The 16897-nt window shown below is 42.4% G+C and overlaps 1 protein-coding gene across 1 annotated transcript; it reads right to left on the reverse strand.

Moving 5' to 3' along the window:
- Positions 1-4771: 4771 nt before the first annotated feature.
- SEC13 (SEC13 homolog, nuclear pore and COPII coat complex component) lies at positions 4772-15593 on the reverse strand. Its single transcript, XM_034777285.1, has 9 exons — positions 15440-15593; positions 13404-13448; positions 12238-12353; positions 10850-11001; positions 9330-9463; positions 8555-8688; positions 7838-7958; positions 6762-6908; positions 4772-5629 (listed from the first exon to the last, which is right to left on the reverse strand). Exons 1-9 carry the CDS (start codon positions 15440-15442, stop codon positions 5519-5521), a joined length of 963 nt encoding a protein of 320 aa, XP_034633176.1. The 5' UTR covers positions 15443-15593; the 3' UTR covers positions 4772-5518.
- Positions 15594-16897: the final 1304 nt, after the last annotated feature.

Below are 16897 nucleotides of genomic sequence, written 5' to 3' on the forward strand. Positions count from 1 at the left end.
TTTATCATATGGCTGCTGCTGTAAAGCATTTATATAGTGCCTGGAGTATTTGTTTTGTGCTAAAACACCTTTTCAAATGCAATCCAACATGTATTTGGAATTCCTTGGAAACTTGCTCTGCTCATGTCATTGTGACAAAATCAACAACAAGTGAAAATAATGCATAGATCTGTTGCTGCATTAGATTTTCTGCGGGGTATGGTAATGACTTTTTAAAGAAGATAAGAGCATAATTTAGAGACTTTTCCATTTACTTAAAGATTAAATAGTTGCTTTTTATTCTCCTAAGAATACTTTTACGTGTAGTTGGACTGGTATAATTCAATGGAGTGTATCTAAGATATAGAGCAGCTATGCTTGTGACCTATAATAGAAAATGAAATGGGGAGGTGTATGTTTTTTTTTTTTGTTTTTTAAAATTTCCCCCTAGAGTTCTTTGCCTATGTTCTACCTTATCAGATGTTGCCTTGCTTTGTTTTGGTGGAGGGCTCAAACTTGGAGGGGCTTTCAGCCCTCAGTACCTGGGGTGTGAGTGTGTTTCTCTTTCACTTTTGCAAAACTGGGGAGGGGGATTTGGAGAGGAGGGACAATAGTAATCCAAGGCTGGGAAAAACCTCTCACTTGAAGAGAAATTGAGAAGACTGGGATTGTTTCTCCTGGAGAAAGGAGATGAATGGGAGATGATAAAAGCATATGGTTTAGAGACTACAGAGCTGGAGCTGTAGTTCTATCTCCTAACACAAGAACTAGAGAACATTCAATTAAATTTAAAGGTGGGATATTCAAAACCAATAAAAAGAAATACTTTTTCACATAATGTGTAATTAATCTGGAACTCTCTGACACAGGAAGTCATTATGGTCAAGAATTTAATTAGATTCAATAAAGGGATTGGATATTTATATGGATAAAGAATAGGCAGAGTTGTCATAATTAGTGACAAAAAAATTTGAAAGTGATATTAAACCTCATGCTTCAGCCCTTAAGCCAATCTCTAACCTCTAGCGATCAAGGTGACTCCTGTGTAGGGGGTAGATTATTCCCCAGATGCCTTCTGGAGGGTTCTGGTGCCTGTCAGAGATAGGATACGGGACTAGGTGGACTGCTATTCTGATCCATGGTGGGTTTTCAGAAAGCCTTTGCCAAGGTCCCTTAGCAAAGGCTCTTAAGGAAACCAAGTAGTCATGGGATAGGAGAGGAGGTCTTCTCATAGCTCAGTAACTGGTTAGAAACAGGAAATAAAGGGTAGGAATAAATAGTCAGTTTTCACAAGGGAAACAGTAAGGTCCCCCAAGCATCTTTGCTGGGACCAATGCAGTTCTACATATTCATTAATGAACTCGAAAAGGGAATGAACAGTGAAGTGACAAATTTGCAGATAATACAAATAAATGCAAAGTAATGCACATTGTATAAAGTAAGGATTATTTTTCCCCAATGACAGGTTCAATATTATGTCCAGTTCTAGTCACCACCCCCTTTCACAAAAGACATAGTGAAACTGGAAAAGGTTCAGAGAAGGGGAACAAAGATGATCAGGGGTCTGGAATGGCTTCCATATGAAGAGAGAGTAAAAAGATTAGGGCTGCTCTGCTTAGAAAAGAGATGAGTAAGGGGGGATATTGTAGAGGTAGGTAAAATCAGGAATGGTGTGGAAAAAGAGAAATGTTTATCCTTCCCATAATACAATAACTAGGGGTCACCTGATGAAATTAATAGAAACAGGTTTAATACAAATGAGGAAATACTTTTTCACACAATCCTCTATCTGTGGAACTCATTGCCATGGGATGTTGTGATGGCTAAAAGTATAACAGGGTTCCAAAAAGAACTAGAAAAGTTCATAGACGATAGGTCCATCAGGGGCTATTATCCCAGATGGTCAGGGATGCAACCCTATGCTCAGGTGTCTAAACCTCTGACTGCCAGAAGCCAGGAGGGGAAGATGGGCGGATTGCTCCAGCTTCCCTGTTCTATACACTCCCCCTGAAGCTCTGGTATTGGCCACTGTCAGAAACATTACTGGGCTAGGTGGCCATTGGTCTGACCTGCTATGGCAGTTTTAATGTTCTTAATTCCTATGTTCACAGAGAGACCTTTTCTCTCAAGTGTTTTGGCAGAAGCTGGAGTGAAATAGGGTGCTAAAACTTAAGTTTAAACAGACTGTTTAAAAACCTCTTCTCTCAGGTGCTTAAGTTTTGCTTGTAATAGTCACCCCATTAATTCAACAGCAAAAAACATGTAAAATGAGTAATGGTTTTAATATAAAACAAAAACAAACTTTCAGGCCATCACAAATAAAAGGCACAAAACTAATTTTAATGTCCTTTTCACATTCTGCTGCAGGAGGGGGAAGGTGGGAAAGTGAGGGATAAGGGTAAAAAATAAAGTAATGGAAGTTCTTAATTTCATTTATTTGTTTTCAAACATTTTGATTTTCATGTTCTGGATTTTTTAATTTTGTTGTGAAGTCTTCCATAGATAAACTTTATCATGCCATTTGTCTTAGGGAAAAAAATTTTTTTTTGACAAAACCTCATTTTTTGATCATCTCTAACTAGAACCACCTATACATAACTGTGTATTTTTAAAGCTGTAAGCATGTAGCAGGTGTGACCAAACCACAGCTTATGAGCCACATGCAGCTCTTTTACAGTTAAAGTGTGGCTTGCTGAGGCACCCCCCCACACACACCCCCAATTCTCCATCTACCAGACTGGTGGGGGAGCTTGAGGCTTCTGCCCTGCAACAGGGTGGTGGGGCTAGGGGCTTCTGCCTTGCAGAGGGGTGGGGTGTCTCACAGTTTTAGCCCCATTGGGGGTGGGGTGTCAGTCCTGTGCCCCAGTAGGTGCTGCCCTGCAGGGCAGGTTGTGCCTGTCTTGTGGCTTTTGAACTTCTGAAGATTATGATATGCAGCTCAGAGGGTCAGTAAGTTTGATCACCCTGGCATATAGTCACACATCTTCAAAGGTATTTAGGAATAGGAGTTAGGTGCCTAAATACCTTTGAGGAGCTGGTCCATAAATTCCCATTCAAGCAAAGTACTTAAACATGTGCTTAATTTTATCTACAATTCATAAGTTTAACCACAATCTTTGAGTTGGGGACATAATGCCTGTGCTTGCAATTCAAGATCTAGTAACCTTTAAAACTATAAACAGTCTGGGCCCCAGCTCCCTCAGAAAGCACCTTGCCTGTTAAGTCCCATTATGGTAAGATTAACTAAGGCAAACTCGTTTTCATTTCTAAACCTGGGGGTGTTGGAAAAATCAGAGGTGCCCTGGCATAGTCTTTCATTCAGTGCTTGTACCTGTGAGCTCTTAGGAACCTCTTCTGCCAAACTCTCTGCTTTGGATGATTCAGGACCATGAAGATTTTGTGTGGCAGCCACAGCACAAATAATAGTTTGAGACTTTGCAATTGGTAGCTTTATATTCCAGTACATTTTCACTTATAATTGGGTAAGGAGCCAGCTTCCATGGCAAGGGTCCTGAATAACTTACTAATTATGTAAGGGGCTTGGGTAGAGAGAGATTAAAATGCTTTTGAAATAGGCAGGTGAGAATCCTGGTGGGGAAAGATTGATGGTAGAGGATCTAAAGTGATGGCTATGGGATTAAAAAGGTTTGCTTTCTAAAAAACAAGTCCATTTGAACACCTGAGGAGTGAGGCACAGACACTGAGTGCATGTGTTTTTGCAGAGAACCAGACAACATAAAAAGGAAGAAGGTATTTTAAAATCATGTACAGGAAAAATATCACTCCAGTCAGCTTTGGGTATAAGTCAGTGTTAGTTTAAAAATGGAAATACTCCCTTGCTATAGTGTTTCTAAAAAGAGTTTATCTGTAATGTCCCAGCAAATATTGATCTTAGATAACTCGGTTTCTCCTCTTTGCCTATGCCAACAGGAATGTTACACACCTCAGTGCAGCTATGTAAGTGTGTGAAGTCCCTCTCTGCCTTGTCTTTTCAGTGCAGTTGGGAAGGAGTAGCAAAGAAAGGAGGATTATGGCTGCTATAAGCAGAAATACAGCTCAAAGACCCTGCGCAGCACCTCTTGCTGATGGAGAAAGGGTATGAAAACTGCTCTCAACTCTTTCATCTGAAAATATCCATAATGAAACTTGTGTGATGCTAAAATATATTTCACTCCAGGAAAGTCAGCTAGTGGTTAGGGCTTTAACCAAAGCCAAGTGAGCAAGCTTTAGTTTCTGAGTTTTCTTCTTACTGCTTTCTCCCCCGACAACCCACATTACATCAGGTGAAGACCACAGAAGATAATACTAGCAGGGCGAGACACCCAATGCTGATAGCTGCACTAGAATGTGCCAAGAGAACAAGTTTTATTCAAACTGCCTCAGTCCCCCAGTTATTAAGAACAGTACAGCATATGCCCTAAGGCACATCAGGAAGGGTCTCCAGCAGCTACCTGATATTACTGCTGGTCATTTCTGAGTTTTTTGGCAATAAAAGGGACGGACAGTAGTGGGGAATGGCTAACTAGATGCTAGATAGACACTCATGGTAAAACCACTGCAAAAGATAAGCTGGGTGGCCTAATCAAAAGAGCACTCCAACTCAGGGAGCTGGGTTCTATTTCTGGTTCTGCTACTGGGTGACCTAGAGCAGGTCACTTCCCCTCCTTGTGCCTTTATTTCCCTATTTGTAAAATGGTGATGATAATTCTGACCTCCTTTGTAAAGAGCTTTGAGATTTGCCGAGTATGAGAGCTACATATTATTTCTCAGGAGTTAACACAGTACACCAGCGTTGTAACCAATAGGACTTTATTCCATTTTTATTTAAACCAAAAAACACCTGAGGTACAGTACACAAAAGTGTCTAAAAAAAATAGTTTAAAATTAATAGCTTTGAAGATTTGGGAAATTTTTAAATAAGAGCTTTCAACCTAATTTAAAGGCAAATTGTAAAGCAATAATACCTTTGTACGCTTCACTGCTCCTTTGCATATGAAGGTAGTCTCTGTGCTGTCCTTCATCTTACCCCCAAGTTGTTTTCACTAGATATCAGGATCTGATTCTTTTTTGGTGAAGGACTCTGGCAAGTCTTTATGGTACTTGAGGGGTGAGAGCACAGCTCAAGATGAAAGCTCTCCCAGCCCTCCTCTGGGGAAGGGGATATTGAGCCTTGGTCAGAGGCTCCTTTCCACCAGGAGAGCCACAGCTCAAGTTTCAGCACTTATCTGTCATGTCCTCAGTTTAGTCAGCCAAAGTCCTCCAGCAAAAAGAACAAGTCAGACCCTGCTCATGCAGGGAAAGGGAGGTTCTGAATTCGCATCAGAAAGGAACAGCACAGGACACAGTATTTTGCTATACAGTTCATCTTCAATTTCAGAAAACTGACATTAAGGCTGATGATCAATACTGTGTTTGTAGCTTTTACCATAAATGGTTACAGGATGTTCATCAGATTTTCATATATCTAGAAGGGTCATATAAATCATGTTAAGTGATTAATCTCCTTGCATTGCAACTAGAGTGTTATTAAATCCATCTGTCACTGTTCGTTCTGCTGACCCTCTGTAATAGCAGACACTGCTCCTTGGCCCTTATTCACATCGCTGATGCACACCCATAGTCCGTCTACTGATTCCTTCCACAAAGTGACCTGAAAACAGATCAAGAAGGAGAAGTATTAGCCTTAGTAAAATACCAGTACTCTTCCACTCCTGTCTTTTGGAGTCCACTATACCCCACATGGTCTTTCCCCACCACTGATCCTTTCGTACGCTTTTTAAAAACCTCTCTGCATATTGCTGATTCCGGTCACCTCTTGATATGGCTCCTTAATTAGCCACATGATTGCGCCTAATGATAAAAGGTTCTTCATAATGCTCTCAACCCAGACAACTATGGACATCTTAATTCATAAGTTCTGACAGTTATAACTGCACAAGGAAGGGATGGTATGTTAATATCCTACCTAAGACGCTAACTGAAGTTATATGTATAAGTCTTATTCCACCTGCCATCAAACAATACTGGACCGCAATTCTAATTATACTGCATCCCACAGAATGTCAATCCTTTCTTAGGCATGGAAATACAGCAAACTGCAGTGCTAAGTAGTTGAACAGGAGTTTGGCCTTTCTGATGAAGAGAGTTGGAAAGGTAATGTACAATAAATAGGTAGCACTAGAATACTTAGGATAAGAAGGTTCCAAGATCGGAAGAAAGACTTAAAACATCTCACTTAGATTCATGTGTGACTGGTAATGTGAAAAATGAAACTTAATACAAGAGACTGAATTTCCAGATCAAGGTAGTCCTCTCTGTGTGATGCTACTGCTGACCATCTCAGTTAGGTCAGGGTAGCTGGTTAACTGACCAGCAGAATCTGGACAGTGCAATTCCCTCCAGAATAAATTCTAATTACACCCCTACTCAAAGTGAATGTACACTGGAAGGGCTGTATTTTTCAAAATACTCCAAAAAATTTAGCTCTCTAGTGTTTTAAAAATCAGGTGTTTAACTCTTTCACTGAATGAAAGAGAATCTTATTTTCAAACTGGTTTTAAAGTATTTTGTTAAGAGGACTGACTTGTACATCCAGTAGAGACAAGAATGAAGAAAGCCCTTAATGCTGGACTGTAGACTACACCAGAAGTCATGTTCTTGATATGGCTCAACTGAAAATTTGGAAAAAGTACCTAACAGTTCAGAGCTTAGGTTAGCATTGTGTTCCATCAGTTAGCTCTACTGAGACGAGCCACATATAAAGTTCAAGCCACAGCACTCACTTTATTGTCTCCTCCTGACACAGCAAGAATGTTTGCAGTAATAGACCAGCTAACGTGCCAGACTACATCATTGAACTTGTGCAGCAATTTTGGTGACCATGAATTTCCAGAGGCATCGTCGCATGTCCAGATGAACACTCTGCCATCCTGGGAAAAAACAAAACAAGTCTGTAGAACCACTGGTGGCACATCGCAATACTGAAACAAGATTATCTGGGCTTTATAGCTGCACTCTGCTCACTTCAAAAAGTAGCTATAACATAATCTGAAAAAACAGTCATTTTATGTGCATTTGTTTAAAAACACCATGACGACAATAGTTATGGACAGTTTTTTTTTTTTTTTTTAAAGAGGTCTAAATGAAAAATGCAGAAATATTAAAATGCTGATCGGGTCAGAAAAGTAGCTATTGACATGTTCCACCTCAAGATTTCTGCTCTCTGAGCATTCTGGGTCACATCAGCTGAATTTTCTGCCATAAATACGTTCTTGTTACTTTTTATTCTGCCAATCTTACAACGCGAGCTGGTTCTTCTCTGGCACATGCAGCAATGGAACTGTCCAATAAATACCAGTTGGAAAATCTTTATTACTGCTGAGGGTATAGGAACCTGAAAGGAGGACTGGACCCTCAAATCTCAGGTTGTTTGCAGGGCTAACAATTAGGGGGGAAATATTTTTATTTGTGAAATGGGCAAGTTTGATCCCAAGTCAGTAAGAGCTTTTCAGCTTAGAACCACCCTTCCTGATGGGACTCCTGTACCCACTCTTCCTTACTCTATCAAATGACTGTCTTTGCTGCACTGATCTACTCCTTCACTCTTGTCAACTATTACGTCTGTTAAGCATCTGAGCTCTTCAACTCCGTAGAAATTTCTTAAGGGAAGTAGTGGAAGCCTAGGACAGCTAAGTCCTGATGGGGCACAACATTCTAGAACAATGGATTGGCATGACGACTGGTTAGAGATGAAAAGCTATTTTATCTCTCCTACTTGATTACCTTTCATACAGCACAGCAATCTTGAAGTGGGTGGCATTGTCGGAGCCACCATGTTTTTCACGGATGAGAGTCTTACCTGTGAACAGCTGGCAATGGTACTTGTTGGCAAACCTATGGAGGGAGCCCAGGCTACATCTCGGACCCAGTCACTGTGAGCCTCCAGCTTCTGTTCTTCCTTCCACTGGCCATCTTCCTCTCTGAAGGGATTGTAAGACATATTCATGCAAAGAAAGGAGCAGCGGCAACATCCCCAACTTCTCAGCTGCTTCTGCCTTTCATCTCCCATTTTGAAAGGTATTATTTTGTAATGCATTCAATACTCCTGAGAGGGTGTCTGATTTATCCATAATGCTGGTAACATAAACATCCCTTTCTTCTCCCCCTCAGTGTAACACAGGCCTGACTTGAAGGGATAGTTGCTCTAGGGACAAGAAGAGAATTCAGTTTCCGTGGTCTGTTCACCTCTTGGCTCAACAGAGTTGGAATTATATTCCAATAACTTTGGACACAGACAGTGAAAAATAAGTTCAAAGTATATCTGCTTCTCGCTATATAAAGTGCAGTAGGATTGTGTTGAGTATTAACAACCATAATAATGCAATAGGATGCAAAAGTCATGGAACTGTTAAGAGAAAAGCTTTTAAAGCATGGAAGGCAATATGGAATTGCTTAAAATATTAATTGAGATACCAATGATGGCATATAAAGTCTATTTGGGGGGGGGATCAGCAAAGCAACTGTTCCCTTTTACAGGAAGAGGAAAGTCTCCAATTCAGACAGGGGGGATACTTACTTCCAAATCTTGATAAGGTTGTCACAGCCACCCGATGCAAATCTTTTGATGTAATTTGGTTTTTGGCCAGATGGCTGGTCTATAAGGCTTCCTGGTACAACTGCAGGGGCCCAGCTAACAGCGTTACAGCCGATCTGTGCAAGAAGAGAATTTCACTGTTCGATTTCTTACCCTTTAAAATTAAAGATGCTGGAGTTACACGAGATAATAGTTCTACCTTCCATACTGCTCCAGGGGAGCAGGTATCCAGGGATGACTTCTGAATCTAAATTTCCTACACAATGCTGTATTAAAATCTGATGAGCAAGCAGACCAGCTACAGTCTAACCTCAACACAACAGTTACTGAGAAGGCCAGGAATGGCCAGGAGGGCGGGGAGGAGGTTGTTAGTGGACAAAACTACACCTTTCACATGGAAGTGGCTAGATAAACCAACTTCTGTTTTTACTAAGACAAGGTCAAAGCTGCAGCATTGTGCAGCTTTGAATGACTATTGTGAAAGGCAGCATTTGAAGTCACTGGGCAGAGCTGGCACTGAAATCATATCTCATTTCCATTTTATTTTACGGTCCACAATGTACAATAGCTTCCCGCATATATTTTACTTTTAACAAAGACTCTGCCATGTTTCATCTTGGGAAACCTCCTCTCCTCACCAGGTGTGTGTCACTTCACTGTTCTCTGTCTTGACTTGGAGTCTATAAGCCCTTTGGGGCAGCAACAGTGTGCCTATAGAGCAACATGCATGTTCATGGAGCTATAGAAATAAACTTACAGTATGTGCATTGCTGATCTTTTTGATTTCCCACTGCCCATCGCCGGTGTAGCTCAACAATGAAATGGCCCCATCAGAGCTCCCACAGGCCAGGATCAAGCCATAGTCATGTGGTGCCCAGCAGACGGAATTCACTGTCAGAAACATATTGAAGATTGGATTACTATCTGGTGACTGACTGGTATGACACTTTGGAAGCCAAGGGTAAGGCACTAAGAGGAAGTAAGTTACCTTTTTAAATCAGCTTAAGGGTCCTTATTGAAGATAAAAATACTGCAGGGATTTTTTTTTAAGAATAGTTTGAAATCCTGAGTTTCTTCTGTGACAGCTGTGACCCCAGAACAGAGCCAGGAGCTGCGTTTTAGGCATCAACATCAGAGTCAGAGGAAAACAGAACAGCTATTTTGCTTTAAACCATATTTGTTTGTGCCAGGTGAGTACTTAATGGGAGCACAGCATACTACTGTGGTCTTCAGTGTTCCAAAATCCTGTTCCTTCCTACCAGGAATGGGAGTGATGCAGAGACTGTGTGTTCAGCGTTGGCAGAAAAGAGTACTTGAGAGATTCTGGCCAGCACACAACAACTAGTGTGACCCCTTGCCACAAACTTCTTGTGATGATCCCTTGAGGGAGGCGATGGATGTGTGCACAGACACCTCTTCAGCCAAAACCACCCCCAACACCACAAAATGCATTTATCTGTAGTTTTTGTAAGTCTACAGTCATATTCCGTTAATGAGCTGGAATCTTAAACCTTTAGTGTAAGCTTCAAGTCAGGCTCAGCGTTAGAAGCAAGTACTTCATGTTATCCAACAGCAGCTCAGTTGGCCCAATAAAGAGAGGTACACACCAACGACCCGATACTGCAATCCTTACTCTAACTAAACTGACAACGCATGAAGCAGCAGATGGGGCGCCTATATCTTTTCCACTCTTCCTCAGGAGGCTGAGCACAGCAACCCCCAGGGTCTTGTGGGTTTTTTAAAAAAGGGAGACGATGATCCAGAAAGGCCTGCCACTCTCACAGAACAGCCTCTTTATAAAAAGCAGCACTGTAAACCAACCCCACCTATTCTGAAAGCATTCCTGCTATAGTGACCATATACCATTCTGTTTGTAGTGTGCTGTATTATACCCATCTAGCATGATCTGCCTGTAAGCTTGTTCAGTTAGGGATCCATTGTTGCCGGACATCTCAGATAGCACACAATGCCATTCGTAGGATGTTCATGTTATATATAATTATATAATGAACTATCAAGCCAGAGATTGGCCACATAGGGAAGGAAGCACTATATTGTATAACTCTTCTCCATGCCAGTTTAAGATGGTATTTTATGAAATGGTCCTTTTTTCCCCTTATTTAATAAAAATGTTAAAATTTGAAACCCCAGTCACCTTCCAACACCCAAGACGGTTAAAGAACATACACATTGTTATATGACAGATGAACAAAAAGATTAATTAAGATACAACTTGATCCCCTCTGCCCATTTGCACGGTTAGAACACTCCACGTACCTGAGGAGTCATGCCCAGTGTACTCATATGTCTTTTCCCAAGTGCCATTTTCTTCCTTCCAGACAATAACTTTCCTGTCGTAGGAACACGAGGCCAGAATATTTCCATACATAGGGTGAGCCCAGGCAACCTGCCACACAGGACCTTCATGGCTATAAGAAACAACATTAGTTGGGAGAGATAAGGAAAGCATGGCATTTGAAGAGGAGAAACCCCTTTCAATCTTGCCTTTTTCACAGCAGACAAATTGCAAAGCAAATTTTTTTCATAAGTAATGACCACCAGACACCTCTGTAGTGTCAAGATGAAAGTGGGAGAGCAACTTGGATGCTTTGGTTAAGATAAAAACCCAAATATTCATTCACACACTTGTTACTAAGAGCGCATATTTATTTCTAGACTACCAGAGATGTCAAGGTTTCAAGTTATTTTTAACTTCCTTGCTTTCTCCACTCACAGTAATAGAAGGAAAGTTTAAAGACAGCCAGCCAGAGTAACTACTTCCCAGGAGGAATCTATAGTGCACACTGCATAGTATAGGTATGAATAATTATTCACATTTTAAAAAAAAAAACAACTCACCTGTAGAATAAATATAAAATTAGAAAATTAAAGTTAGTTTAAGCTTGGTTAAAGAAATGTGTTGTAAAGAAAGGCTTAACTAGCAAATAAAAAAGAGTTTGAAAAAAATTAATTATAAGGCCAGAAGCAATGAAGTGCAGAGGATGTCTGGTAGGGTTGACTGCAATAAGACAAAACAGAATCGGTCTTAAAAAGAGCCAACACAGATCTTCTCACCCTACATGCCATGTTATTTCAAAAATTAGGGCCTGTGTGAACCCAGGTGCAAAGGAGAAAACAAAACAAAAAAACCGTTGGTCAACAAAAAGGAGTGGGAAGAGGTAGAGAGAGGAAAGGCTGTAAATCTTATCTGGATTAAGACTGGAAATAAGGGTGAACTGTCTCAATTTGGTTTTTAGCTGAAGTCAGTAATTGGCAATGACATCTCTTGTTTGTTAAAGGGTATAAAAAGTAAACTCAAAGGGTTCATTACTAACACCTGCCTGACCATGCTGGAGCCAACCAATATGTGTCTAAGTCCCACCAGGTTTAGCCCATTTGTAAGAATTTTGATCAAACACTTATAAACTTTTTGTTACTGTTTGGATGTGGTAAGTTGCTCATTATTTACACTTTTTAGGCATGTTTGGAGCAACTGTATAAATATCATTTGGTCTTTTGTTTTAATAAAGGAATTTATGGTTCATTAGTGTCTTGATAATATCCTGCATAAATCATAATAATTCCAATATCATCCCACCAAACACTGCCATGCCAATAATCTATTGATTAGTTACATGAGATTCTTTTTCATTTCACTTACTCACCCTCTCAGGTCAGCTATGAGGATCTGCCCTCCATTCCTTACATCAAAGATTTTTACAGATCTGTCAGAGGAGCAGGTTGCTAATCGAGTACCATAATAATCCATCTGAGCATCATGCTGGAAGATAATGGAGATTCCCATTAACATCTGCATACTCTTGCTGCATTAATAAATATTATAGATTTTATGCTTTAAAAGTAGCTGTAACAATTGTGAACTGTTTACCAAATTAGAGCAGTAGGATAAAAAGGTTAGATAGCTTATAAATTATCTTGTTCACATAAATCATTTCATTCCCCAGAGATATTTTCTTGCACTAAACACAAAAGAGTTAGCTATTAAAATACAGATATTAAAAGTATTTTACACTTCTCTCTGACTTGGGTATATCACTCTACTACAGTAAAAAGTAGTAGTGTCTAGTAGTTAGAGAAGAGACAGGAAGTTGGTACTCTGGAGTTCCAATCTCTGCCACTGACTCTGTAGCGCTGGGCAAAGTTACTTAATTTTCTTTATTTCAGCTTCCCTTTGTAAAATAAAAAAATCCTGACCTACCTAACCTGTGTACTCAGAGGCTGCATTAATCAATGTTTGTAAGTCATTTTGAGATCCTTCCATATAAAGCACCAAAGAAGTGCAGAGTTATCGAGGGAAGTCCCTGGTCTTTTGGGTAGAAGACTCATGTTCTGAAGTGCTATTATATTCCTTATCTAAGGATGCATGTACATATTAAATCTTCCTCAATTTCATTCTTCCGAGTTCTCTAAGCAATGGCCTACATTCTTAGGGTTGTTAGTTTTGTTGTTTGTTTCTCAGCAGTAAGTCCCTGACATCACAATGAGAGCTCTACATTGTTTCTCCTTCCTCAGCCAGCTCCACTTCTCTAGTTATCACCAAATGAAATAGGCTTAACAGCTTTCCATACTGTCTTTTGCTTTCTTTCATCCAAAGCTGTAACACATCCCCTTACCTCCCTGTGTGTACTACTCACTCACTCAAGCTGTCACTAGGAGGTGCCATAAAGATAACCTCATTGAAGTCACTAGGATTGCACGGGAGCAATGGGAGCTGCATTTTCCCCACTACTACACTTAGAACAAATCAAAAAGTTTTGCTTTACCAAAGAAAAAATCCTCAGCTTTTATTTCAAAAAAATAAAATACTTACAATCATGTCCTCATGGGAGGTGTCCACAGTGTTAATTACTGACACCTGGAGAGGGGAAATAATTTATATTTAGTGCAAATGCCAACTTGGAGACAGAAACTAACCTAGTTTAATCAGAGGCGATTTTATATTAAAATACCTAGGTAAGATGTTTTCACTTATACTTCACTAAGATATAACCCATTTCCATCCAATAAGAACTTTGTCTCAAGTCAATCTTAGTTTATCTTTGCAAATGTTGTAGTTAAGGTGGAGAAAGTACAAATAGGCATGTTTTGTTCTGGGTTTTTGTAAGTGTGAATTTAGCACTGACTCCTCGAGAATGAAGTCCTCTCTTTTATTAATGAAAGAGATAAAGCCCAGGCTCTGGCAGTGCAAGCTTCCCCACATTACCCTACCAATATTTTTGCCTCTGTCCTGGAAGAACCACGTCTAGAGGAGGAAGGACAGATTGCTCTCCCTGGCTAGTCTTTGTGTCATAGTGCCAAGAGTTTGGAAAACTGAAACCAAACTCATTTCACAGCCATGGCCTGTACAGCCATCAGCTCCTTACCCAGACTGGACATGACATAGCAGTGCAGAAGTAAAGGATTCTACCCATCAATCCCTTGAACTGTTCAGTCTCCCTAGTAAACTTTTTGGGGATGAAGGACAAGAGGGTATCTTCACCAGACATTCAGAATGCAGGACTTCCCCACATTCTAACTTCATTCACCTGGCACTGCTCACTTCAGAATACCAAGCAGTCCTGTTTGGTTGGCAGGGTCAGCCTTTTTGCATCTTGCTAACAGTCCCTTTGTAAGAAAGCAACAAGACTACTAGGTAGCAGCTAAAATAAGGGGCAGGAACGCCAGAGTTTTACTCCAGTTCAGACAAACAGGCCACAAATAAGTCACTTCACCTCTCTGTACCTCATCTGTAAAATACAGTTCTCCAGTCTGTGAAACAGGGTTAATGATACCAAACATCCCTGGGGTGTAAAGTGCTATATAAGGGCATGTCTACACTTACAGTGCTGCACCAGTGCAGCTGTAGCATTTCAGTGAAGACATGACTATGCCAACAGGCGAGCTGCTACTGTTGGCGTAGTTAATCCACCTAAGTGAAAGGCAGTAGCTATGTCAATGGGAGAAGCCCTCCTGGTGGCATAGGGCTGTCTACATTGGGGGTTAGGTTGGTATGACTACGTCACTCAGGGCTTATCACACTACGCAGCTTTTAGCGACAAGGATGGGTCGACACAGCCTTCTAGCTAAAAGTCAGTATGTGTGAATGCACTTTTGCCGACAAAATACTTCGGCAAAATTTTTGTCTTTCGCGGGGGGGGGGGGGGCTGGGAGGGCTTTTTTAAGTACCCACAAAAGATGAAAGTTTTGGCAACTGTACAGTGTAGACAAGGCCTCAGAGATGTGGATTTTCCACACCGACATGGTTATATCAACACAACTTGATAATGCAGATCAAGCTTTAGGTATATAGCAGGCATATATCACCTGTCAAAGACAAAGTTCAATAGGGCTGTTAAAGCTTATGTATCTTCTAAGGAGGCCCTGTAGCTTGTGGGACAGCCAAGAGCAGCAGCCGCTGGGGCTACGCTTCTGCTTCCTCTTCAAATAAAAGATTTATGTTATCTTCTCTATCCTACACTCTACTCCCTCGATTTTTTTTTTATTTGCTGCCAATCACACAACAGGGTAAACAGGAGCACAGGGGCGTAAGGGGGCAGGGGAACTACTGAACTGGAGCAGCAAGGGGCTGCTGGGGCATGGAGACATCCCCCGGCCAGGGCCCGGCAGGTGGGAGCTCGCGAGCCTACGACAGACGAGGAAGTGAGGGGCCCGCCCTCGCTTCGGGCCAGTGTGAAGGGGGGGGGGGGGGACAAAACCCCTCCTAGGATGCGGCGAGAAGGGCCCGTCCCGTGGGAAGCCCGGGGTGGATCTGCCGCCGCAGCAGATGCGGGGAGAGTCCCGACCCCTCGAGGCCCTGGGTCATTGTCTCCCTCCCCGGTGGAAATCAGCCGCTCGCGGGAACCTTACCATGGCGGCGGCACTACGGCTGCTCTGGCGACAGGCCGGGCCAGGCTCCTGCGGCTGCTACCGGCGGTTCTCAGACGTGGCAGCTCCCGGTCCGGCGATGAAGCCGCCCCGGTCGGGCACATGAGCCCCAGGCTCTTCTTCCCGCCACGCAAAGGTTCCGCCTGCCGCTGAGGCCCAGCTCCCCCCACGTCCCGCTCAGTGCGGTCACTCCCCCCTGCAGGATTGGCTTCCTTACCCACTGCCGCCTCTCAGGCCTTGCTTCACTACTGCCCTGCCTAGCCCAGGGCCGCCTGCAGGCAGGCGTAGCTCCTCTAGCTCCAGTTCCCTAGCCTGTGGGGAGTATTGGCCTCCCCAATATGAAGTTAATGAGACAAAGGGAGGGGGGAAGCTCATTCCTAAAACATTCCTCACAGTGACCTAAAACTTCCCAGGGGGCCAAATAGCATGTCCTGCTGGATTTCCCATTTCTCCTTTAAAATGGACCAGCCACCTCAGGCGGCTGTCTCTTTACCCAGATTAAGGGCTTGCCTACTATGTTACCCAGACACAGAAGCCAAAAAAACAGACAGGTGGCAATCCTAGGACAGGTAGGGTGACCAGACAGCAAATGTGAAAAATCGGGACAGGGTTGGGGGGTAATAGGAGCCTATATAAGAAAAAAAACCAAAAATCGGGACTGTCCCTATAAAATCGGGACATCTGGTCACCCTAGTTGTTCCTGATTAACTTATTCCAGGTGTGGTGGAATAAAAATGCCTCGTTCCTGTTTCGCTGAACCATAGAACAGTTAATTAGGAACAACTTCACATGTGGGAAAGCCCTAAAGCGCTTGTTTTGCTGTCCTGTTCCCATTAACTCAATGTCTTTGAGAGAGCAGCACTAGTGGGTTAGAGTTGGCATGAATTAACAGGGCCCAGCCATACTCTTTGAGATAGGACAAAATCTCAACTGAAACAGTCTCAAACTTATTGGAAGTTCACATCTGGCTAAAAACATCTTTATAATCAGCTGAAACAAAACCCCAGCTGCAAATATTTCTAAACTTTGGCCAGCATGCACTAGCCTCTCTAATAGGATTACCAGCTTTCTACTCGCACAAAACCGAACACCCTTGCCCTGCCCCTCCTCCAAGGCCCTGCCCATGCCCTACTCCTTCTCCAAGACCCTACCCTCCACTCACACCATTCCCCCCTCCCTCTGTCACTCGCTCTCCCCACCCTCAGTCATTTGCTTATTTTCACTGGGCTGGCTCAGGGGGCTGGAGTGCAAGAGGGAGTGAGGATCCAGCTGGGGGTGAGGGCTCTGGAGTGGGGCCAGGGATGATGGGTTTGGGGTGTTGGAGGGGGCTCTGGGCTGGGGGGTGGAGCTAAGGGGTTCGGAGTATGGGAGGGGGCTCCAGGCTGAGGCAGGGGATTGGGGTGTGGGAGGAGGTATGGGCTCTGGGCTGGGGGTGTGAGT

This window comes from Trachemys scripta, chromosome 7, assembly GCF_013100865.1.
Source record: "Trachemys scripta elegans isolate TJP31775 chromosome 7, CAS_Tse_1.0, whole genome shotgun sequence".
NCBI lineage: Eukaryota > Metazoa > Chordata > Testudines > Emydidae > Trachemys > Trachemys scripta.